Genomic DNA, 23,585 nt, shown 5'->3' on the forward strand with positions numbered 1-23,585 from the left:
TAGCCAAGGTGTAAGAGGGTTGTAAATGGTTACCTGCTGTACCCGGCAGAGCTAAACTCTGCCATGACAGAGAGGTGGAGCTGCTGCAGACACCTGGCATGGATAGGCAGTACTTTCCCTTTTTGGAAGGGAAAAGTACTGGAGTCTGACATTTCCATTTGGTAGGTTGTTTTTGTTTTATTTTTATCTTTAGAAACACAAAGTGCTACAAGGGGGATTGGTAACTCCCCTTCATTACTGATATGATGTGGATTAAAACTGATCACAATGGCAATGCAAAGCATCATGTAGGTATGCCACTTTATGCAGATGTTACTCCTAACGTGAATGCTTACAGTACCTCAAAAAGATCTCTCCATCAGTAGTTGCCTTAGAAAGACCTGTTGAATTGCTGTGGGTATTCTGGAGTGATAAGTAAGGAAGTAACAGATAAAGTGCTAATTTGCGATTTGGGCAGTTCACCTCTCATCTGGGATGGAAATTTTGTTGGACACATACTTACTAGAACCTATAGAAATACTTGGTACTTGTGGACCTTGTCACAGGAGAGGACTTAGGTGCTGCCTGACAGATTTGTACCCACAAAACTGCATAGTTCTGTGGATGCACAAAAAAGGTTTGTTTACATTAAATGTGGTACTTTAACAGAGGAGACAAGTAGGGAATAACAATGGTGTATGTACTCATCTCTATGTGCCTCAGAATTATTTAAGTATGTATTCTCTTGGGTACTGCTACAAAGGAGAGGAAAGGACAGAATTCTAACTGGTTTGAATTGAAATTGTTATTTTGACTTGATTTAAACCTCTCTAGATGTTTTATTTGGACTACTGAAACCATAGGCTGACCAAGTTGGATACAGTGAAAACACACAGCAATTTAGATCAAAAAAGATCTGTTACAGCAGAGGTGGATCTGATGGAGAATGCAAGTTTTCATGGGAAAGAGAAAGCTGTGATTGGACTGGGAAAGTAGAAATGCTAACTGAGATGGGTTTTTTTGATGTTTGGCCACTGCATATTGTTGTCTGATGACTCACAGTAGTAGTAACAGTAGCAGTTGTCTTCTGAGTTCAGTGTCCTAGAGAAGCCTTGGCATCTGTTCATGCACACAGGTATGGGATCTCCAGATGCTTACAGACTCCAGAAGTTCTGCACAGAGTATTAGTTATAAAAATTAAATGAAATTGTAGTTTGACTCCTTTTCCAGAATGTAGAAGTGAGAGTGTTAATAGTTTTATTACTGTTTGGATTAGAGAAATATTTAAATTCCAAGAATTTTTAAGGAGATTTAAATGCCTGAAGATGAGGCCTATGTCTCACCAGAGACTGTATAAACAAGTAGTTGAAGACAGTGGCCTTGCAGCAGAAGACTTGTTATTATGTAAGGGTTAAAATCCCCTCTCATCTGTCCAGTGATAAATTCGACTCCTGAGAGCTTATCAGGCTTTATGGGACTTCCACCCATGACTGGGTGGGAAACAAACACCTTGTTAGGCACAGAAATGTTCCTTGCTGTGCTCTACCTGCATGAAACTCTCCCATGAGAGCACTTAAAGGAGAGAAAGCTGTTTCACGTGGAGAGAGATCTCCTCCTCTGGACACAACTCAGCCAGATGGAGGTGGATTGTTTCAGACCTTTTCTCCCATGCACTGTTATTTTTACTCTTCCCTAAAACTGCAGGCCAGCACACACTTGCAGCTGCCATGCCGTGCTGCAGTCTCTGCCCAGCCCAGGGTTACATACTTCCCTTAGGTGTGCTGCTGTTCCTGCAGTGCCAGGAATGCTGGAGGGCTGCCAGGTGCTGTTGGTAAACACAGGCTACAGTTTGACATAATTGCTTTCTTCCTGGAGTTTCAGAAATAACGTACAAAAGCAAACAAAGTGAAGGAAAGAGTTCTGCTTTAAGTGCATTTCGGATCAGGTGATATTTATTCTTTTTTTATGCTCCTTTGAATGTAGTACACTCTGTACCTGTTGTCTGTAATAGAGGGGAGATTTACCTACTTGGAAATGTCCTGAGAGTTATATCAGCCTTAATTATGTATAAGCTTTTCTTCATTTCTGGCTTTCAAATAAATTTAAGAAAGCAAGAGAATGCCCAGTGACTGGAGCAGCACCCTTCACCTCACAAAACAGCTTCTGCTGTATGGCCTTTTCCTCGTGAAACACCAAGCAGCTCAGCTTCTCTTGATCCCTTCAGTCCGTCTTTTAAAATTACTGACAAACAAAAATCTTGCCAGCCCCAGCTGACTTTGGGAGAACTAAGGGAGAATTTTTTGTATTTCCAGCTTCTTTTGGTTTTAGGATTGGAAAACGTGTAAAATAATACTTCATTTGCTTTTTGTGTAGTAGTTGACCTGGTTTCACTGTAATGTCTCATAAGAAAACCTAAACAAGAACAACAAGAAAATTACTGCTTTGGAAAAGCACAATTTTTTATCTGCACCAGGTACTTTAAATTCATAGGGAGAATTTCCATTCTTTGCAGAAACTACCAAAGTTTTCTTAAAATCAGAAGCAATTCTGTGCTGCATATCACAGTGTGAATCTGATCTAGTTCTTCATGCAGGACTGGCCAGTGAAGAAGTGTAGTTGCTAATGTCACTAAAAGGTAGCACTAATGGATTCGCCTTTTTGTCCCTAAATCATTATAACTGGGTCATCTTGAAGATATTTGTTTGGTCCCCAGCATTGTGCTTGGGAGATATTATTGGTTGTATGAGTTATGGTTTGTTTGTTTGTTTGTTTGTTTGTTTGTTTGTTTGTTTTTGGTGGGGTTTTTTCCCCTTTTGGTATATGAACAGCAGTATTCTGTGACTGAACAGTGGGGAATGGTACCTCTTGAAACTCCCTTTATACAGAGTAGGATTTTTTTTTTGCAAGAATGATCAAGGACTCCTTCTCTTCCCCCTTGCAAGATGCAAGGTGCTGTGGAGGAATCAAATACTGTTGGAGAGATTCATACCTCTGTGTCTGCTGCCTTTGCACAGACAATGTGGTGGTAAGGTTTCCAGGCAAATAGAGATGTTTCTCTTCAGTCACACAAAGACAAAGAGATAGGTAAGGGTGTCTTGAGCTGAGACATATATGGTTTTCTTTAAGCTGTTTGCTAGTGAAGGCTCTTAGGAGAACATGTGTTGTGCTTAGCATGAGATTGTGGATTAAAGGTTTAGTTTTATTCTGTGTGAAATTTGTTTTCTTTCTTTATTCTCTTTTCCCATTTTTGGTCTTCCCCATTCTGCAGCCATTGACTTTATCCATATGGCTTTTTCAAGTAAATATCATAAAAGGTCTGATTCCAATGTCTGTGATAGCAAAGGAACTGTCTTGTTGTTCACTTTCACTTGGTCTGATGAAGTAAGGAAATATCAAGTTTTACCAAGAATCTACAAAGATATTGTATATCTTTGTCTTTCTACTGATGAAACTGCATTAGGATACTTTTTTTTTTTAGTAGCTGTTTTCTGAGAAATGGTTGAAGGACTTTAAGATTTTGTGTATGTGTTGTAGACCTACAGAGAACGTACTTTAAACATAAGGAATTTCCACTTAGCAGAATGTTTAAATTCCAAAGCTTACACTCTAATTAAGAACCTTGTTTAATTCAGCATACTTCTTAGAATGAGCTTAATTTGCAAAGAGTAATTGATAAACAGAAAGAAAAAAAAAAAAAAAAAAAAGAAAAAGTACCCAAAGGAGCCCAGTGTAATTTCTCTTCAGAAAAATAAATTCTTAATAGAAAATGTCAGTTTAAAAGATGTTGTATCTCCCTTTCACACCTGAAATACTCTCAACAGAAACCCTTTGTTAACATTAGAACAAGTTCATGGTTATCTGATAAGCTGTTCATAGGCTTGCATTAGTTTCACTGGTTTGGTTTTAAGTGGAAGTGTGAGTTTGAGGAGGGGAGTGTTGTGAATGCCTGCACAGTTGGGATGACTTTGTTAGGGACATTGCTTTTTCTAGACAACCTTTAAATGGGGAAAGGAGATCTTGTAATGGAATAATCCTTTATTTGGAAGACCAAAATATTTCTGTCTCTCAATGGCATCTTTTTTTCAGTCATCAACAAAATAGGCATGAGAAAAAATGGGTGCTCCTGATGCTTTGAAGATGATGGAAGCCTTGAAGAACCTAGTTTACCTTTAGGTGCCTGGTCTTTGAGATCTTACTTAGTAACCCTAACAGAAAACCCAGTGAGAAGTTGGTCAGACATTGAGAATATGTGTAAACAGAAAACTCAGACTCCTGCATTGATTTGAGAATTAATAGTTTTTACAAGCTGGGCTAATCTGAGCTGGTTTTAAGTGTTTCCAGCCTTGCCATCCTGTTTAATTCTTTACTGGAAACTAGTTTAAGTGTGACCTTTCGCATGAAAGAGATGTCATTGTGCATTCATGTACATATACTTAAGTTAAATGAAAAAGTAACCAAGTCAGTATTACACAAAGTGAATCCATTAACCCGTTTGTACATCTGTACCTTGAGATAATGGCACCAGCTGATTGCCCTCAGCAGAACTAAGGGAGCACTCCTGTTCCTTTTCTGCTTTTGAAAAGTGGGGGAACTACTGGCCTTGTTTACCTGGCCTGTTTATAACTTAGAGCAATTAATGTCCAATCCATGCTGACATTTCTGGTATACAGGAGCTGATGGGTTCATTCCAGAATAGTGTGTTTGCACATACACCTTCTGGGGTGGCTTGTCCAACTGTAGCTGTACCTGGACAGCAAGGCCAAACTCGTGGGGTTTTTTAGCTAACATTGATTTCATCCTTAGGCTACTTCTAACTGTACAATTCCTGTATGGAGAATGGCTCATGCTCTGCAAGGAGATGTGTGCAATTAACAGTAATGAAAGATAAAAGTCTTTTTTGAAATTGAATTGGCTAGCTAAAACTCTGCATGTGTCCAGCTTAAGACAATCTGCAAAGCCAGAGATTTAACAAAAATGCTCTTCTTGATAAGATGTAGTCCTCCACACCCTTCCCTCCCTGTAATTTCATTTCATTCTCCCCACTTTTCAGATTCAGGCAGTGGTTTCAGGTAGGTTGGTCAGTGAGGTAGTTGGCGAGTAGTTGGCCATGGGTTAAAGCAGTAGCCTGCCCTGCATGGTTTAGTATGAGCTCTGCAGCCATTCTCCTGAGCAGTGTTGGACAAGCTGGTGAATGTTTGTTCCAATTCTTTTTCTGTGTCTTGGGTAACGTGTCCCTGCCTCATCAGATTATTGTGAGGATGTGTTTATATGTCTTTGATGGCTTCTGATGTTAGAGTGATGCAGCTCTCTCATGCAATTATGTGAAAATAATACGTAATGTCTGTACCCATGAAAGCTAAAAATGGGAGATTAAACCACAGCAGCTAATTTGATAGGTTTGTTTGCATTTCGGTCAAGTTGCAGTGCTCCTTCTCAGTCTCTAGGCTTTTCTCTGGCGATGCTGGTAGACTACTCGGCTAGTCACACACCTAACCAGTGGTTTTCTCTTTGTATGGGGTTTTTTTGATTTGTTTTGCTTGTGTTGCTCTAACTCCCTAATAAATGTGAAGTTATACTGGCTTTGGAAAATACACTTAATGTAAAAATGTGATAGTTATTTTTCTAGTGTAATGATAACCACTGTAGTCAATTGGGCAGCTTTTAATAATCTCTATAGCAACTAAATTCAGTAAAAAGTGAAAATAACTGATTTATGCAGTTCTGTGCCAAGGGATACGTGTGGGCAATGTACTAGCTGTTTGAAATGTCACACTCAGCTAATGCATTCGAATGATGCATACTCTGCTGGCAGTGCCTTCCGTTGCTTCTCTTAAGAAGTAGGGAAATGGGATCTAGTTTTTCATTTGCAGTACTATTGGTTAAGAGAAATGGACTCTTAAATGCCACCATTAGTGTCCACTATTTTTTTGCTCCAGAATATTCAAACAAAACCGGGAAGACCTGGTAGCAAGTAATTTGGTATTTGCTTCATTTCTCTAAGCACACAGAAAGGTGGCATTTTAGAGCTGGTTATGTCAGTGCAGATGCTTTGTTTTAGTTTAGCTTGAACCTGCTCTTAACTAAACTTTTTTTGTTTTGTTTCACTTTAAAAAAGAAGTGGTTCTTGCAGGTGAGGATCACAACTTCTTAAATGCCATTACTTCTGTATCTCTAGTTCTTCTGTCTGCTTTGTGATTTGGTTCAGCAGTTGCATATGTCACGATGAATTTTAGGAGTACTAGTTAGAAACAATATCTAGAATATGTGTTCGCTTCCTCCCACTCGGTGTTGCCCCGGTCTCTGGCAGCCACGTTCCTGCCATTACTCACTCCCCCAAGAAGGGCGAATTGCGGAATTGCTTTGGAGCTGGAAGCCAGCAAAATGCTAGGGATTGCCTCAGAGGAGGCTCCTCTGAAATGGCTCGGATGCTTCTTGCTTTTCACATGCATATTTTAGGTTTGATTTTTTTTCGGAGGTGCTGAGTGCCTGCATTTCCTGCGGACTGCAGGCAGCCTTTCTTCTTTCAAGATCGCACCTCTTTTCAATGCCTCTGTTCCTTAGCTTCTTAAACTAGTTCTCAAACCTGGCCCGAGGGCACGAAAAGTCGGAGATTATATTATAGACCCCTGTGGTGGGGGTAATGGTGGGAGAGTTAGCACCTCTGGATGAGTGCCCTGTAGAGTTGCTGTTTTTACTGAGCCTCTCAAAGAACGGCTTTGCAATTAAATCCGTGCTTTAAATTCGGCGCCAAAACACTATTTTGGAAGATTTGTTGTGTAAGGTATTCATTTGGGATGTGGAGTAAGTGCCTGGCAATGCTGTGTGTGGAGGTGTTTATTTTATGGCTTTAAATGTGACGCTTAAACGTTTTTTTCTTTCCCGCTGGACTTCAGGAACATCTTGTTTCGCACTTCAGTCTACTTACCTGCGTGTATTTTGCAGGAATCCCTTGGAGCTTGCCCCAGGAATGGACAGCTACCTCCATTTGTGGAGGAGAGTAGCGCCAGCTGAAGGAGCCCTGGAGGCGAGCGGACCAGAGTGCTGATAGCTGCGGGAAGAGCCCGGGGACGGGGCGCTGCCCCTGCAGCCTCCAGCCATGCCTTTCGGGCTGAAACTGCGGCGGACCCGGCGCTACAACGTCCTGAGCAAGAACTGCTTCGTGACCAGGATCCGTCTGCTGGACAGCAACGTGATCGAGTGCACCCTGTCCGTGGAGAGCACGGGGCAGGAGTGCCTGGAAGCTGTCGCTCAGAGGCTGGAATTACGCGAGGTAAGGGTAGCCCGGGAAAGACCATCTGTCACTGGATAATTGGGCACGTTTTTAGCTCAGGCAGTCTGTGCGTTTGAGTCATGTTGTTCTCGGGGCTGGCCAGATATGATCAGCAGCTGGAGCTTGGACAAACATACTCTGATTGCGTGAAAACTGACGGCGGAACGGCACTCGGGGCTTTGGGCGGCTGCTCATCCATCATAGCTTTGAGAGCTCTTTGTAACATGAAGTTTCTTTTCTTAGAAAGCCACGAGTGTTACTCTTTTTGAGCTGGGATGCCAAAGGACAAGTTACAGTAACTTTTTTTTCTGAATGTAACCCTGGTTTCGCCAGCACTGATGGGCTGAGTTGTGCAAGTGGGAAGGCGACTACCGGCTTTTGAACGTCCTCCTTCACATACTCTTGGTACTATAAAACTGAAGTAGGCAACAGTAGCAACTACTAGTTGTGTTTTACTAGGAACAGCTGGAGGATGGTGGGTTTTTTCCTTCCTTTTGTTTTGTTTCATATTTCACATCTGAAATCTTGAAAGGCTTCTTTTACATTCCCAATGTTTCTGGAAAGGTTGAAGAAACCAGTCTTTACTCAAGACTGAAATCTTATTTTCTACTTCTTGCTGTATAGTTTAAAGTGTTGAATCCTTTAAAGAAATACCACATAAATACCATAAATGTGCATACCACAAATGAACTGAATTTTCTTACCTCCTGTGGGCTCCCTATGTGTATCTTACATGCTTCTAGGCTTGTGCAAATCATAAGTGGAGAACTATTGGCAGGAAGTTGCTGTGTTATCATCTGGGTGCCCTGGCTGATACTTTCTGTCAGCACAGTTGGGAAATTAAAAATCTTGCAGTGTCTTATGCAGCTGTCCCATGGTAGTGGGGGGCAGCTGGAGGGTAGCATACAAATAACTACAATATCTGAAAACTGAACAAAAATTCTGTTACATTCTCTTTTTTTATATAATGATAAAGAATGGGAGAAGAATCCCACTCTGTGTGTGTGTGTCCAGAATCGGCTTGAGAATGTGCAGGCAGGAATAGGGCAGAGGGAATATTGTGTAGTGTTTTTCATACTCGGGTGGGGGGTTTTTTGTGTTTGGGGTTTTTTTTTTCCTTTTTTTTTCTTTTCTTTTCTTTTTTTTTTTTAATAGGAATTTTAGTAGAATCATCTCCCCTCCTTTACTTACAGAGATGAAGATTTATCAATAAGTAATTTTCCCCTTCTTTTTCCTTTCTATTGGTGATGCCGTAGGGTGTCCTTAGGGAAGAACCTAATTTCTCTCTTTCCTTCCAATGCAGAAAGCAGTGAAATGAATGAAGTGATTCTCCTCATGTTCCTTATGAGCTTATCTAGTTGATGTAGCAGAAGTCTGGGGCCTCCTGATTCTCTCTGGAGGTCCACCTGCATTTACAAACAATAGCTCTGTCAGCGGGTTAGTGTTCTTGTCCACAAAGCATTTTGTGATTTCAAAACGTGTTTTGTTCCACTTTGGAACAAAGCCTGAAGTTCCAAAATTTTTCAGAGAAATTAAATTAGACAGTAGAGTAGCAAAGGAATCTGTTTTGGTCAGTGTTCAGTTCTATGGGGGTTTTCTATTGCTCTGGGTTTTTTGATTTTCAAAATTATTTCTGTCATGCAAAAAGAAATATGTCAGCACAAAAAGTTTGTGTTTCAAGATAAAAAAAATATTTTAACAACATAGAAGAGAATGCTTTGATGTTGTTGGAATGCATTCTCCTTCTTTCATCACCCTCCCTGCTTTTTTTTCCTAAACAAGGTTTTGGCAACATTGAACTGGTTTTGTAAAGTTCAGATTTCAACAGTGCAGCATTTTTAGACAGAAGTGGGTGTTTTGGGGGTTTTTTAGGAGAGAATTACCTCTTTCAACTCTGAGAGGATCTCCCTGTATCCTCTTTTGCTCCTTGGATGAGGAATAATTGGAGCTAGCAAGCTTGGAGGTGCCCGGTGTTATTCTTTCTTTCAGATCCCAAATGCAATTCTTCTACTGCCCCTGTAGTCTTTCCGCCACTGTTTGTGAGGTTGATGAAGTAAATTGATGACTGTCCCCTTTCCTCTCTAGGTTTGCCATAGTTTTTGAACTCACTGTCCAGACAAATTCTACAGAAGGGTCAAAAATATCTTCACAAAGCTCAAATTTCTACAAGATTTGTGCAACTGGATAGCTGAGTAGAGAAGCCTGTCAAGTATACTGAGGCAAAAATCCTTGCAAGCATTCATATCAGAGGGAGACTTTTAAAATTCCCTGAATGCAACATAAACTGCAGATGGCATGTGTGTTTTCTTAGAAATCCTGATTTGCAAACTGTGATGTACAAGTAAGGATAAGCCAACCTTCATTAAATCCCATGCTAACAAAACAGTGCTAAAATCCTGTTTGTCTCCTCCATGCAGTCTCATGTAATACCTCAGTTTGGTCTTATATTCAGATAAATCCCTGGTGTACCACAACTTTCACCTTCAAGTTAGGAATGCATCCACGTCTCACTCAATCCAATTTCTTTGAAATAACCAAATAACTGTCCAAACCCTCCCTGCTAAAAAGCAAACTCTTTGAGATTATGCCTTGTTGTGAGGGACTGTCGATCATACCACACATGACTGAAAAACAGTATCTAATGGATTATGCATATTTCTATTTGATCTCTGGGGAATGCAACTCCCTGCCTGACTGACTCAGGGTTCAGGAATAGGTCAGTAGAAAGTGGAGCCATGTAACTACTGTAAAATCTGGTTTTATCCTTTTCAGCAAAGCTCTTGACAAAGCATCAGGTCTTCTACTTGAACAGTTACCGGTTCCAGTAAAATGAGCTCTTATTCCAGCATTATGTAAAAGGTAAAGATGAGAAGAGGGGAGGAAGGGAGAGGAAAGACAAGGTCAAAAAAAAGTCATTTTACAATCTTGTATGTACGTGCACAGATTGTAAGAGAAGTTTTTTCCCCAATATAATAGCATTTTTCCATTCCACTTCTAGACTAAGTGAACCTGCTTGAAGTAGCAGAGTAATCTGTACAAATCTGTTGAGAGTCTTCATCTTTCCTTCTCCTTTTTGTTCTTTTTAATTCACTTTCTAATATGCTCAAATGTATAAAGGTGGTATGCCCTGATGTATTGTAAGTGGGGGAGAGGGCAAGAAGATTCTTTCCAACCCAAATTATTCTTGTGAACTAAATTTCACAATGGTATGTCCATCACTGTGATCCTCTAAGCCCCAAACCACAGCAGGAGGTTGGTGAGCTGAGCACGACAGGCAGATGCTGTCCACTCTGCAGAGCTGGCCTTTTGCTGCCAATTTGACCTTTACTTTAGTGGCCCAGAAGGTGCCTCTTTCTTTTAGGGCACAACTGGAACCTGGGGTTTTGCAGCCAGGTTGCCTCCAAGTGTGGCTTGAATTGCCAGCAAAGTCAAGATGAGGTTCAGGCAGCGTTTGGACAAAAGACCTTCTATGAATAATTGGCTGCTGTAAATGGCACCTTCCACTCTGTTCACGTGCCCTGGGATAGCAGGGCTTAATGGTTTTTTGCCTGAAGAAGCTGGGACTCTGTCTCTTTCTCAAGGATAAATATTTAGGTGGCCGCTTAACCAGATGCTTTAACAAACGCTGAGCTGGGCTTGATGAATCTTTCAGAATGACATTTGCTGGTTTAGTATTTTTCTGTCATCTGCTGAGGCTGACAATTCTACTTGTTTGGCCCAACGTAAGGGCAGGGTGGTTCTGGATTTGGGAGGATGGCTAAGGCCAAGTCCAAAACAAATATGTTGCCTTCTGAACTGGCAGCTATAATGTCACCTATCTGAGGACTTCCCAGTGCAGTTTTGTATGTCCAGTGTTCTGACTCACCATGTTTTGAGAATCACTTTTTCATTAGGGCACCCAAGTGCTCTGGTTCTTGTTTGCTGCTTTAGCAGAGGACCACAGCTCCTGGAGGAGTGTAAACCAATTTCCTTGTACCACATATGGAGTCATGTGTGGTAGGTAAGGCAAATTTTAAGACCTTGGGGGGAATATGTGTTACTTCAGAGCCTGACAGCTGTGACAGTAGATACTGATTCCATTGAAATCAAAGTGAGGTCAGTGGTTCACTTTGTGTAGATGGACAAACAGACCAGCCTTTGGAATCAATCAGCTGCTTATAGGTAGAAGATCCCTTTTTTTTAATAACCTCAACTAATTTTTGGGGTGATTTGTGGACTGGAGAGCATGGCATGACTCACCTTCTGGAGAGCCAAATGCCTTCTCATAGCATGCTGAACTTGATGGTCCAGCCATTTCCAGTCCCATGTTCTTCCGTCCCTTTTTGGGGATTACTGATATTCCCAGGGGGAGGATCTCTTCAGGCATGCACAGTAGTGGCTACAGAAGTCCTCCACTGTGGGTTCTTAAAAACACATTACATTTTCAAGAAGTAAAGTTGCTGGCAACAGGAGCTGCTGTCCAAATAACTGTGTGGGTTGTCTCTCCAAAGTGCATGAATCTGTGACATGAGCTCTGCTCTGTAATCAGTTCCTGTGCTTCAGCTGCAATAGCTTGATCCTCTCCAGGCTGCTTTATGGGAAAAATATCTTTTAGCTGTGCAAAATGCATGCTGCCATGTTTGCTTCACTGTACCTGCTGTAATCTAGAAGCTTCAACACCATATTTCATTTACTTCTTGTTCCTTGGAATTGCTTCTGGATTTGGTACTTGAAAAGCCTTTCTACTATTGTGCTGTCTCCCAGCCCCCACTCAAAGGGGAGGGACTGTGCTCATTGAGCTATTTAATTGCAATACCTTAATTCCTTGAATAACTCTTTTAGACTTCAGAGTCCGAATCTTTGTTGCTAGATGATATACAAATACGCCACACTTCCAATTTGGGATCTAGGTGTTGTGATTGTTTACTTTTTCAAGTTGTATGGAAGCTTTGTTTTTGCATCTCCACACAGTTTCTTGCTGAGGATGAGCTGCCCTACAGATTTCCAAGTGTGTTAAAGGGTGTTCCTTAAGAGGTGGTAAAATCACTGCTTTTTTCTGCCTTCACATTAATTCCTTTTCTCTGTTGCCTCCACTGTCCCTCCCACCTTCATTTTAATCTAATTGCTACTATGGTGAACTCATCAGAAAGAACTTTTTATCCACTGGTGACTACAAAGGGAGAGTAGAAATATATCAGGAACCATGTGTGAGGTTAGTTTTGTTTGAAGTTTATCCTGTGCCAGATGCTGACTTCTTGATTTATTTTTGCCCTAGATAGATAGATTGATTGACTTATTTATTGAAGATACCTTTAATTTCTAGGGGGAAATACTACAAAAGATCAAGTTTGCTTCACTGTACCAGTCTAAGCAGTGCTCAAGCTGTTTGTCAGGCTTAATTGAGGAATCAAGATAAATTAGTTATCACCTTAGTTAAATGCTAGTCTGGATGTTGTCCAAAGTTGAAAATATGTATGTAATGAGACCCTAAAGTAAGTACACCTGTGCTCCCATTCAGTTTTGCATGATTGTTTGTCTCTTGCATGCCCTCAGCTATAAAGTAGTTGGAGTGTTTCCCCTGCTGGTTTGTTGCCATTTGTAAACATTTAAAATTTTTAGTGTTATATTACTTGTCCTTATGTTGTGTGCTAAGTCATGGTGTGTGCAATGGTTCTTATAGAAACATCCATGCCAGCATGAAACAGGTTGTTCATGGTGGATTTTACAAAGTTTAACATCTGCAATTTGTCTGCTACAATGTTTTTCACTTTCTTTTTTTCAGATGTGTAGTCATAGTACTTGATGTTTAAGTGCTTTTCAATAAAATCATTCAAGATGGATTGGCTATTCCTTCAGCTGCTTTATTGCCACTTTGTAGCTCAAGTTCTGAGCACTGGTCAGTGTTAATTCCTCTTCATCAGCAGCAGTCCCATGTGGCTCATGCAGTAGCTGCTACAGCCATTGAGATTTGCACTGGGCAGGAAACAGCTGAGGTTTCCAACCTGGTATTTCTCTAGAGCCTAGAGCAAACAACTTGTGTGTGATATGTACATTCTAAGTGTGTACTTGGCCATCATAAAACCTTGTGTGTGCATTAAAAAAAAAAAGAAGAGTAAACAATTCTGTGTGGGTAAATGGTTCTGGTATTGGTAGATGTGTTTTGACATATGCATATGGGTTTGCGTTCTTTTTTTTCTAGTTGGAAGAGTCCTTGTCCTTTGTGTGCAGTGGTCCTGATCCAAAATCTCAAGAAGCTTTTGCACTGTAATTCAGACTTAGTGTTTGCTATATGTTCACAAAGCACAGATGTTCCTTAAGACAACAAAGACGTAGGCACTTTCTGTAAATCATTTATGTCACCCATGCCACAATGTCAGGTAGAGCTCTTCAATACGCATTTGGGAGAGATGGTAGAAGGCTGACAGTGCCCTGTGAAGTATATTGCAATACTAATTTGTCATTGTCTTCAAAATGTCCTACAAAAAGAGGCAGTAAAGAAGAAATTACTCTGATTTTGCATGTGGGAAAATGTACACAATGCCATCTATTCTTACCTGCGTTTGTGACATTGTGTGAGTGATCTAGCTGACAAAGGTAAACTGACTCTCATGTGTTTCTTTCTTTAGACTCACTACTTCGGCCTCTGGTTTCTCAGCAAGAGCCAGCAAGACCACTGGGTTGAACTGGAAAAGCCTCTGAAGAAGCAGCTGGACAAATTTGCCAATGAGCCTTTGCTTTTCTTTGGGGTAATGTTCTATGTGCCCAGCGTCTCCCGACTGCAGCAGGAGGTAACAAGGTATGTGCTTCCCTCTGTTCACAGTACTGTGATAGGGCTGGGAGAGGATGGGACTGTGATAGAGCATCTCAGAGAAACAGTTGCTCTTTTTCTGGCATTCAGTATCTGCTCAGGTTATTTCCTTCCCTGATGATTGGCCAGATGGGAAAAAATGGGATAAGTCATCACTTGATTATGTCTGCTTGGGAAGAAAAAAAAAAAAAAATCTGTCTTGCTGAATGATTGTGCATGACCAACTGCTGCAGGGAAAAAAAATGGGAGTAATTGTTATATGACTAAAAATCTGACATAAATTTTGAAAAGAACCATGGTGACCATGGTTTTTCTTCTATAACTTTCCACTGATGAAAAAGAAGCCATAGGCAAAGGAACTCTATATAAGAGTTTTAGCTTATTATTCTTAAGCTTACATGTGCTTTGGTGAAAGTGAACTTTGGCTTTTTTTTTTTCCCCAGGTCTTGCTCATCCCACTCTTGATTTTCTCTTATGCTTCACAAAAAGATTAAAACTGTTAGAGAGGGCATTAGTCCTTTAATTACGATCAGGGCGTACTTTTGCAAACAACTTCAGTGGGAATTACTCTTTTATTCAGAGCCCTATGCTGCAGTTGTAACAATACAACTGTTGTGAGGGGCTATTTTTGTAAACCACATCACTGTGTGGTTTTTGCACATCTGTGCTGTATTGAAATTTAATAATACAAAAAAGAGAGTGAAGAGAAAAAAGCCCACCTCACCTAAAAAGGGGTGGAATTGTTTTCTTTTTAACCATTTCATTTATCTAGTCTGAGCAAATTTGTATCAGCACAACTAAAGGTAAAGCCTGGAATAAGTGGGTGAAGGCTTCAGGGTGGCAGAAGCCTTGCCACTGAAAAAAACCCGCTGTTGCTGAAAACCTGGAATTCACCACAGGGTCATAGTAGCTGGGAAAAGATATATAAATAGTGAAGAAAGAATGGCCTTAATTCCAGAAGGTGTGCAAGATACCAAGCAGATTTTTATGTTGCAGATTGTGTATTTTAAAGGATCTTTATCTGATGCTGAACTGGAGAGTTGGCTTTTGTAGGATGCAAAAAAGTTTGTCTTGAAATGGCAGCTGTCAAGCCATCCCTTGACTACCGTGTGTGCTGAATTCTTGCCAAAGAGTGGGATAAAAGCATCATAAAACTACAGTTTCTCTGAGAATAGACCAAGCACTGATGCTTGTCTGTATCTGTGTGTTCCTGCTTTGTACACACTGGGAGAGGGAAGCCTCAGCACCTTTTCCTTCAGAATTATTTTAACATGCAGACGGAATGTCTGAAGTGTTGTGTTGCTCAATTTGTCAGTCCAATGCTGGCCTGGTTGTGTGCAAGGAAGCATTGTAGCTACTTGGATGCTATAATCTCTTCAAGCTGCAGCCTGCAGTGCTGATTGCTCATTCATAGCTCACCTGCAGAGGTATATTTGCTCATTCTGCCCAGGCTGGTAATAACAAAGCATTTCAGTGACAATTGAACTTCACAGCACTCTCAATTGGAGTGGCTGCTGAATTGTTTTTCTTTCTGAAGTGATTGATAGCATAATCTGCAGAGTCTTATAAGAGCCTTTTATGTTTCCTTAAAGGTGTGTAGCAAAGCCAGCAGTTTACTAGAGGATTTCAGATATAGAATAATAGTCTGTTAATATTTGTTAGCTTATTTCATGGAGTGGAATTTTTGCACTGTAGATGGTGTGATGGCAGCAAACCTTCAACTGTGCGATAGGTAAATTCATGTTTGAGGAAACTCTGGGGACCTGAAGGATTCTTCTGAAACAACTGGTAGAGAAAGGCTTAGTTTAAAATCTGATTAGATGCACAGATGGATTTGGGCTTATAGGGGGTTTTTTTGGCTCTTGATAAATTGATTCAACATTTGTTTTTATTTTGATCCTGGCTGCTTCTAGGATTAGACTTGATCATGATATGATTACATGTGGTGGTGAGGTAGGCACTGGACTCGCCCACTCAGTGCCTATGTATTTGACTTATATTTAGGTACAAATGACAAATCTGCCTGAAATGCAGAACTTGTGATGAGACACTTCATCCCCTTCTGGGAGGCTGCAGAACCACCGCAAACAAACCCAACCCCAGAACACAACCACCACCGAAGGCTGAAGATGCAGAGGTGGTGACAGTACTGCCAGCAGTGAACCTGTCACCTTTGTAACCTTCTCTAAGTGGAAACACCTCCAGCCCTGAGCTTACCTGGCTGTGTTTGGAGTTGGAAGTGAAACCCATCTCTCAGCAGCAAGCTTTTGGTTAATTGTAGACTCCAGGGTGTCCAGGGTTGATTAATGTTCCTTGAAGATGATGAAGTCTTCTGAGAATGCTTCAGCAAACACTGACATAATGCACAAGTATTCAAAAACTGGGGAGTTGGTTTCCTGAGCTGGTTTACTCTGCCTCTCATCTGTAGGATTATAGGCTTGATAGCTGGCTTTGAGAAATTTGTCGCCAAACTGAATATTCCTTCCTGTTTCCAGTGACTTCAGCCTCCTGTGCCTCACATACTGTCATTGCAAAAAGGGAAAATGATGCAAGTCTTTTAGGCTCTGTTGGTTGAGAGGAGCATTTTTTAGGGTGTTGGTCACTGGCTCTGAGGTAGTGTTCCCTAATAATTTTATTTGAAAGATCATCTGAAAGATCTCTTCAAAACAACATGTGAACTGTTTTGTGTTTGGCTGTTGTTTGGTGGTTGGGACCAACAGGAAGAATCCTGATACCAACAGGACAGTATTTATAAAATTATAACTCCTTTACATCTTATCATTACTGCTGGAAGTAGAAAATGCTAATTATGCCTCCAGGCCCCTGGATTTTAACTGCCTGCAGGTGTTGGTAGTGGTCAGGAGCTCTTCCTGGTTTCTCTGGGAACCTCCTGTATTGACAAGGCAAGCGTGGAGGCAGAAGTGAGGGTGAGTAACACTGCTCCAAGCGCTGTGTGTCCCAGTGCTGGACAGACTTGATGGAAACCTGTCCACATGTGACATGCTGGGAGTGGAATAGCAGTGTAGTGAGAAGTCAGGGCTGTCCCTCACAAGGCGTCAGTGTGGGAAGGTCGGATGATTTACTGGAGTGAAATACAAGCAGCAGTTGCAGAATGGTTGAGGTTGGAAGGTAGCTCTGGAGTTTACCTGCTCAGACAATCTAGGTCAACTAGAGGCGATTGCTCTAGGACCATTTCCCATTGGGTGTGGAATATATTCATGGAAAGAGAGATTCCACTCTTACTTTGAGAAATCTGTTCAATCATTCTTGCAATAAAGAAGGGGGCTTATGTTTACAAGGCATGCCATATATTTCAGTTTGTGCTCAAATGACCCCATAATTTCAAACTGTGGATTGATGCTGAGGGGTGAATGGGTTACCTGGGCTGGCCATGTAACTGGTTATTTAGGACCTGTAGAGCTGCAGGCACCTGTCATATAAACGCAAGTACTGCCATGTCTTCATGTGGGATGCCTGTAGTTAATTTGTAAGCAGTGTTTCTGATAATATGAGAGCCTGTGGTAAAGAAAATGAAAAGACAAGACTACCAGAAGAGTTTATTTAGCTCTTAAGCTCTTTGAAGCCAACCTCTGAGACCTGCAAGAAAGGATGAGGTGAAGAGTACTGTGGGGAGCACATTAATTGTAGGTCAGATCTGACTCTGGCTTGCTGTTCTTTCCTTCTTAGCTACAAAATTGATGCTTGCTTAAAGATGAAAATATTAGTGGGGTTTTTTTTTCTCTGTGGATGAAGTTAATCACTGCAACAGGGAAAGAAGCACCTGCAGGACATTGTCAGTCTTGTTCAATTCGTGGTTTTGAATGCAATTGCTGGGGCTACTCAGGGAAGTCAAGTTTCCTGACCTGTGATGAATGCTTCTCAAGGATGTCCCAGGGAAACATACAGAAAGCTGGCATCAGTTGTAGAGTACTTGTTTTTTCTTTCTGGTAGTTGCCATGACATAAATATTATTGCTATGCCTTACCTTCAGTGAAATAGCATTCTACTCTTGGCATAAAGCCTTCTCCTAGGAAAGCTGTTTCCTACCCTCTAGACCTCCTTTTTCCCTACACTTTCTACTCTTTCTTTTCTCTTGAATTTGAGGCTCCCATCTGTATATACCCTGATCTTAATCCTGTCTCTTCCGAGATCTCAGTGACTCCAGCATCTCCCTGGCCACTGGTGATGGCGTTCTGCTGGTCCCCAGTCCCACAGATGTTTTTCATTTTACAAGTTAATTAAAGCCCCATGTTAATTGCTTAAGTTGTCAGTAGAAGTTTTCACCATGTTAATGTTGCTACAATTTGAAAATTTCTAAAAGAATTTCTCACAAACAGAATTTATAAACCAAAACAAACGAACAACAACAACAAAAACCCCTCTTCAGATTCAATGGCAGTTACAGCAGGAGTAATTTGGGTGGGAGTATGGGGATTGGCACATTAGCAAAAAGCATTTTTCATGGAAGGCTACTTAGACAACCTCTTTTTAGTCATCCAGCTGTTCTCAGTGAGCAGCCATTGCAGATGGAGATGCTGTGCTTGCTTTTGGCATATTTAAAGCACCTGGGATCTGCATACTGTCTGATATAAAGCAGTCTTTGTGATGCCCTGTAGAGTAGATATTTGCATAGATTAGACATATAAATCTGCCTTTTATTTTCTGCTAACTCCTCAGAGAGGAGGCATCCTTTCAAGCATTTATTTTAAAAAAAAGTCTTTGTACAGTGTCTAAAGTAAACAAGCTTGCTTTCACTGTGCTCTTGTTCCAAAAACAGAGAACCCACACACTCTTGTGGCTTTCTGAAAATGTGGGTGCGATGCTGCTTTCTGCACGATTATCAAACAATCCAGGGCCTTTTTCTTTTCTCCTCTTCCCACAGTTCTAAGGGAAAACTGAAGTCACATTCTGCTCCCCACAGTATCTCTTTCTTAGCGTGTGATACTGCTGTGCCTCCTGTGAAGGAATAAAGGTGTGCTTTGGTCTAGTTTTCTTTTTTCTTTCCTGGAAGGACTTTTCAGTATCTTGCTAGGTGCTCTGTACTCAGTAGTATCCAATGGCTTTTGTGCTATTGCAGTCTGGGACATAATCCTGGGAAGTGAGAGCAGTTCCTAGTATGGGTGTCCCCATGGAGCTGGGTCCCTGGTGCTCTGCATGGTGGGTCTGGCATGCACGCCACTGTAGGCGGGAACATGTTCCAGCATCTGCAGTGTGCTACACTGGGCTTCTGCCCCAAGTTCAGCTGTCAGCTCTGCATTTCCCCAGAAGAACATGCTGTGCAGCTTTCCTGTGAAAGGAAACAGTGTTTGGAATGGGATGGCTGCACCTGCAAAGTGTGGGAATGAATGTGCTTACAGGTGGAAAATTAGAGCCTGTGGCTCCCAGGCTTCTTTTCTGGACAGTCTGTGAAAATACAGCCTCAAACTTGCTCTCTTTAAACTAAGTGAATATTTATTTTCCCTGATATTTTGCTGCCATACCCTTTTCTTCACCATTTCTTGTAGCTGGTTTTTGTTGTTGTTGTTTTTTAAGGAAATATTTCTTCTTCGCTGTTCCCAGCCTTTTCCTTTCTTTTTTTTTTCTACAAGCGTTAGGTGAAGACCTTTTAAGGAGAAGTTCTTCTAAAACATAAAGAAGTACAGATGCCTAGGACTATATGAATTTTTAAATTGTGTGAGAATAAAGTAGAGAGGAAAAAGTAGTGTTTGGGTGTTTCATATTTACAGGGAAAAATGTTTTTGCAAATCTGTCCTAACAAATACCGTATTTTTTGCCTTCCGCTCAAAAAAGTCCTTGTTAGATGTCTTGCCTGCTTGAGCTTATCTTTGCTTTTAGTCTGCTGTGCTTTTCTTTTTTTTTTTTTAAGCTAAAGTTTCACATCCTCCTGTGTAGCTAGCTTTTAATACAAGTCCAATCAGCTGCAGATTTCTACCAGTCACTGCTGTCTTTTCTGCTAGTTAGTGCTCCTTACACTGTGCTTTTAATTTCTCTTTTAAGGCTGGATATCACATATCCTCCTGTGCTAGCCTGGTTTTGTGGCAAGCTCAGTGGACTGGAACTCTTTTGGCTGTTAAGGATGTAACATTTACATGTGACAAGTACGTGAGGCTGCTTTGCTTTTCATGGTTGGTCACACCTGCAGCTTGTGGCTGCAGAAGTCTCTGTGTGTACTTTCGAGCTCATGGTAGTTGGTTTGGCTTCATTGTCCAAAATAATTATTTTGAATATCACACTGTGCTGGAAAAAACAGCACAATGTGTACAATCAGATTTGTTCCAGACATCCTGGACTGTGCTTGCCTGAAGCGAGGACTGATTGTGTGGCTGTGCTGGTGTTAACACACCACAGATAGACCTATAGGATTTTTTTAAATGCCAGTGGTTCTCAAAAATGTACTGACACTTAACAAATTTTCTATGAAAGTACAGAAAAATAGCATGCAGGATGGGAGGAGAAGAGAGATGCGTGTTTTAGTTGAGTGGATTGGTAAATGAGAGAGAACTGAGTGATACATGGCAAATGGGAAGGTGCAGTGTTTAAAACAAAAAAAAGTCCAGAGTTTGGTCTTTTCCACCTGGATTTTTAAGTCAGAATTTAACTCTTCAATACTACTGTGTGTAACAGAGTGGAAAAAAGTGTAGTTTTCAGGCAGCAGAAGTCTCACTGCCTTGCCTGAATTTGTCTCCTCCTAGGAGCTTTTGTCAGTTTGTGTTTATAGTGTACTTACCAGCACATGTTTTAGGAGCATGCCTGCTGTCTTGGAAAGATCTTATCTGGAGGCAGGCTATGTAGTTTCCGGAAAAATTATTGAACTCATTGCTTGCTTTTCTGGGAAATGTCATGGCTGCAGTACTCGTGCTGATCAGCTCTACTCACACCAGGCAGGAAAGGCCTGACACACAGCCCTCCCTCTTGGCACCAGACATGGCTGTGTGGCTTGCCCAGCTGGAAGGATGATGCACCTCCTCTTCACTGAGGAGCAACACTGTTCTCTCCAACATAAATATGATATTTATTAATGGTCAGAAGAGTCCTGTGTTTTTAACTATTTCCAGTTAAAAAGTTTGTTGATTCCCTTTCTTTCTTAAATTGAGCTGGACCCTTGTGTAGCATAAACCAGTGTGACTTCTTTCTTCTTCTAGAATATTTCCAACTTTATCATTATATATATATATATATATATATATATATATATATATATATATATCATATTTCTATTTTATAGAGGGCTTTGGGTCAATGGACTGCAATGTTAAATGATTCACATGAATTTAAACAATTGCTGCTATACGTGGAAGCTGTATCAAATGAACAGAAAAGGACAGGGTGTTGTGGAAGAATGGCAGACCTTAGAAATGGAAGGTAATTTAATCCTGTGAAATCCCTCAAAACTTTTGTTCTCAGATAAATGATTTGGGGAGTCAAATTACTGGGTAAGTTTTTACAGAGAAATGGTGTGAAACAGCGGTGAAAGGCCATGGGGTGCCAACTGCCCCATATGTGGTGGTACTGTTTCTGTCCTGTTTAACTAGGAGAACTAACAGAGGGTGCTGTAGGTATGCGCTGCGTATTGAAACACAGCAAAAGAAGAGTTGGGACAAGTATTAATTTAAGTGTCTTATTCATGAGAGTGTTTGTGTGATATCATGGTGAGATCTCCCAGAGAAAGCAGTAGGAACTCTGGAGCTGAAATTTTGTAACTTGACATGAGGCCAATAAATATCTACTGGAACAGAATTCCCTTGGTTTTGGATGGCTGTGGACAGCCTGCATGGCCATGCAGGCCCCAGTCCTGTTTGGGGTCCTCAAATTGATTGCCTTATGACTGGAACTGCACCCCATCTCCCAAAGCTGGGAGAAAGGCAAGCTCTGGGATTCCTTGCTAACTGGAGCCAGGGAGTCCTGAGTCTTCAAGGATCCTAGCTCTCTTCTGTTGGACAAAATTGTGGGTGAGTCATTAAGTGACTTGGAAATGTTGGCATTTTATTATTTTCCTTTTCCTTTTTCCTTTTCCTTTTTCCTTTTCCTTTTTCCCTTTTCCCTTTTCCCTTTTCCCTTTTCCTTTTTCCTTTTTCCCTTTTCCCTTTTCCTCTCCCTCTCCCTTTCCCTCTCCCTCTCCCTCTCTGTTTCCCTTCCCTCCCATCTAGCTGCAGGAATTTTGGCTCATGTTGTCCAAGCAAGGGAGCAGCGCTGGAGCTGCATGCAAGCTGGATGAGTCCTAAGAGCCTGGGTGGCCACCCAGGCTTTGACACTCTGGGATATTCATGTTTTGGTGCTCCTCTGATGACTTTATTGTTTTGTTTTAATTATTAGACTTTTTTAATAGTAGTGGCTACTGCAGCATAAAACACACACATTAGGCTTCTACCTACCTTGTTGTAAACACCCTGATACTTAATTAACTTTCATGTTGTATATAGAGGACAGCAACAACAAATAATGTGCAGCATTTGCCTGGGTCTTGTTGTGTTCATATTATTGTAGCGTATGTGTTGTTTCGCTTTTTAGTAATATTTTTCAGTTGGTTCTTTTTGGATGTGTATTTTAGTGGATGTTTAAACTTTGACTTAAAAGTAAGAACTCCTTCAAGGCAGACCTAAGATTCAACATTAATTCCCTGTTTATAAAATATTTGCTGAGGAGGGCAAACCCTTCTCCCAGCTGACTTTCTTCAGTGAATGGGGAGCTTGTTCTCTGTGTGTTGGTTATTGAAAGCTGAGCTCTTTGTGCCAGATATTTTAAGAAACTGTTGACGCTTAGATCTAATCTATTACATTATACCATGCATTTAGACCAGAAAGTGAATGTGTTTTCATGTGTGTGGTTGGGCAGTACCTATGTAGCAACTCTAAAAAATAGTGTTGCATAACTATAAATACAGTGTAGGATACTTTCAGCCTGCATTCTGGCTTTACTGTGTTTTGAGGGCAGTGGCTGTGATGGTTAGAAATGTTGCAACAGGAATGTCTTGGCATTGGGTAGGTTCACTTTTATATCTGATCACAAGGAAATAATACCAATTTTATGCTCTGGGGCTTAGCCATGTGTGCTAACATATTGCTTTCCTGATGGGAGCTATTTCTATGTTCAGTTTGAGTGAAACAAATACTTTTGGAGTAATCTATCCTTTTTAAATTGGGCCCTTTTAAATGGAAGCAAAGATTATATTCTGAGGTTCTGTTCTTCTTGTGTAGTAATGATACATCATTTACACAAGGTGAGGAAGCTTCCTCTCTGGTCTCAGACAGTCCAGGTTGAATCCTTCCATGCAGTTATGGCAGTGGAGGCATTTGCACTTGAGAAAAAGTACTTTGGATCTCCTTTCCTTGTCCACCTGGGCATGTGTGCTGTTGCAGACACTGGCTGAACCTGTGTGTTGGATAAGGAATGTGGATGGCTTTTACCATGGTTGACAGCCATAAATTATTCAGATTTTTAAAAACCAATTCTGCAGCTGAGTACAATGTAGCAATTTTATTGTCCATGCTTGTGATTTTTAGTATGTTAGGGTTTTCCCTAAACTTTGAAGATTTTGGAATGAGGTAATGA

The 23,585-nt window shown here is 41.0% G+C and overlaps 1 protein-coding gene across 2 annotated transcripts in view; it reads left to right on the forward strand.

Moving 5' to 3' along the window:
* The window catches only part of PTPN14 (protein tyrosine phosphatase non-receptor type 14), a 111,800-nt gene that overhangs the window by 32,934 nt on the left and 55,281 nt on the right, over window positions 1-23,585 (forward strand). For both annotated transcript variants that reach the window (XM_066178280.1, XM_066178281.1), the window contains exons 2-3: window positions 6,922-7,249; window positions 13,855-14,024. In XM_066178280.1, coding sequence (XP_066034377.1) covers window positions 7,076-7,249; window positions 13,855-14,024 — 344 coding nt within the window. In that variant the 5' untranslated portion in view covers window positions 6,922-7,075. The remainder of the gene's footprint in view (window positions 1-6,921; window positions 7,250-13,854; window positions 14,025-23,585) is intronic.

This window comes from Chamaea fasciata, unplaced genomic scaffold (assembly GCF_029207755.1).
Source record: "Chamaea fasciata isolate MVZ Bird 193981 ecotype frontalis unplaced genomic scaffold, bChaFas1.0.hap1 SCAF_3, whole genome shotgun sequence".
Taxonomy (NCBI): domain Eukaryota; kingdom Metazoa; phylum Chordata; class Aves; order Passeriformes; family Sylviidae; genus Chamaea; species Chamaea fasciata.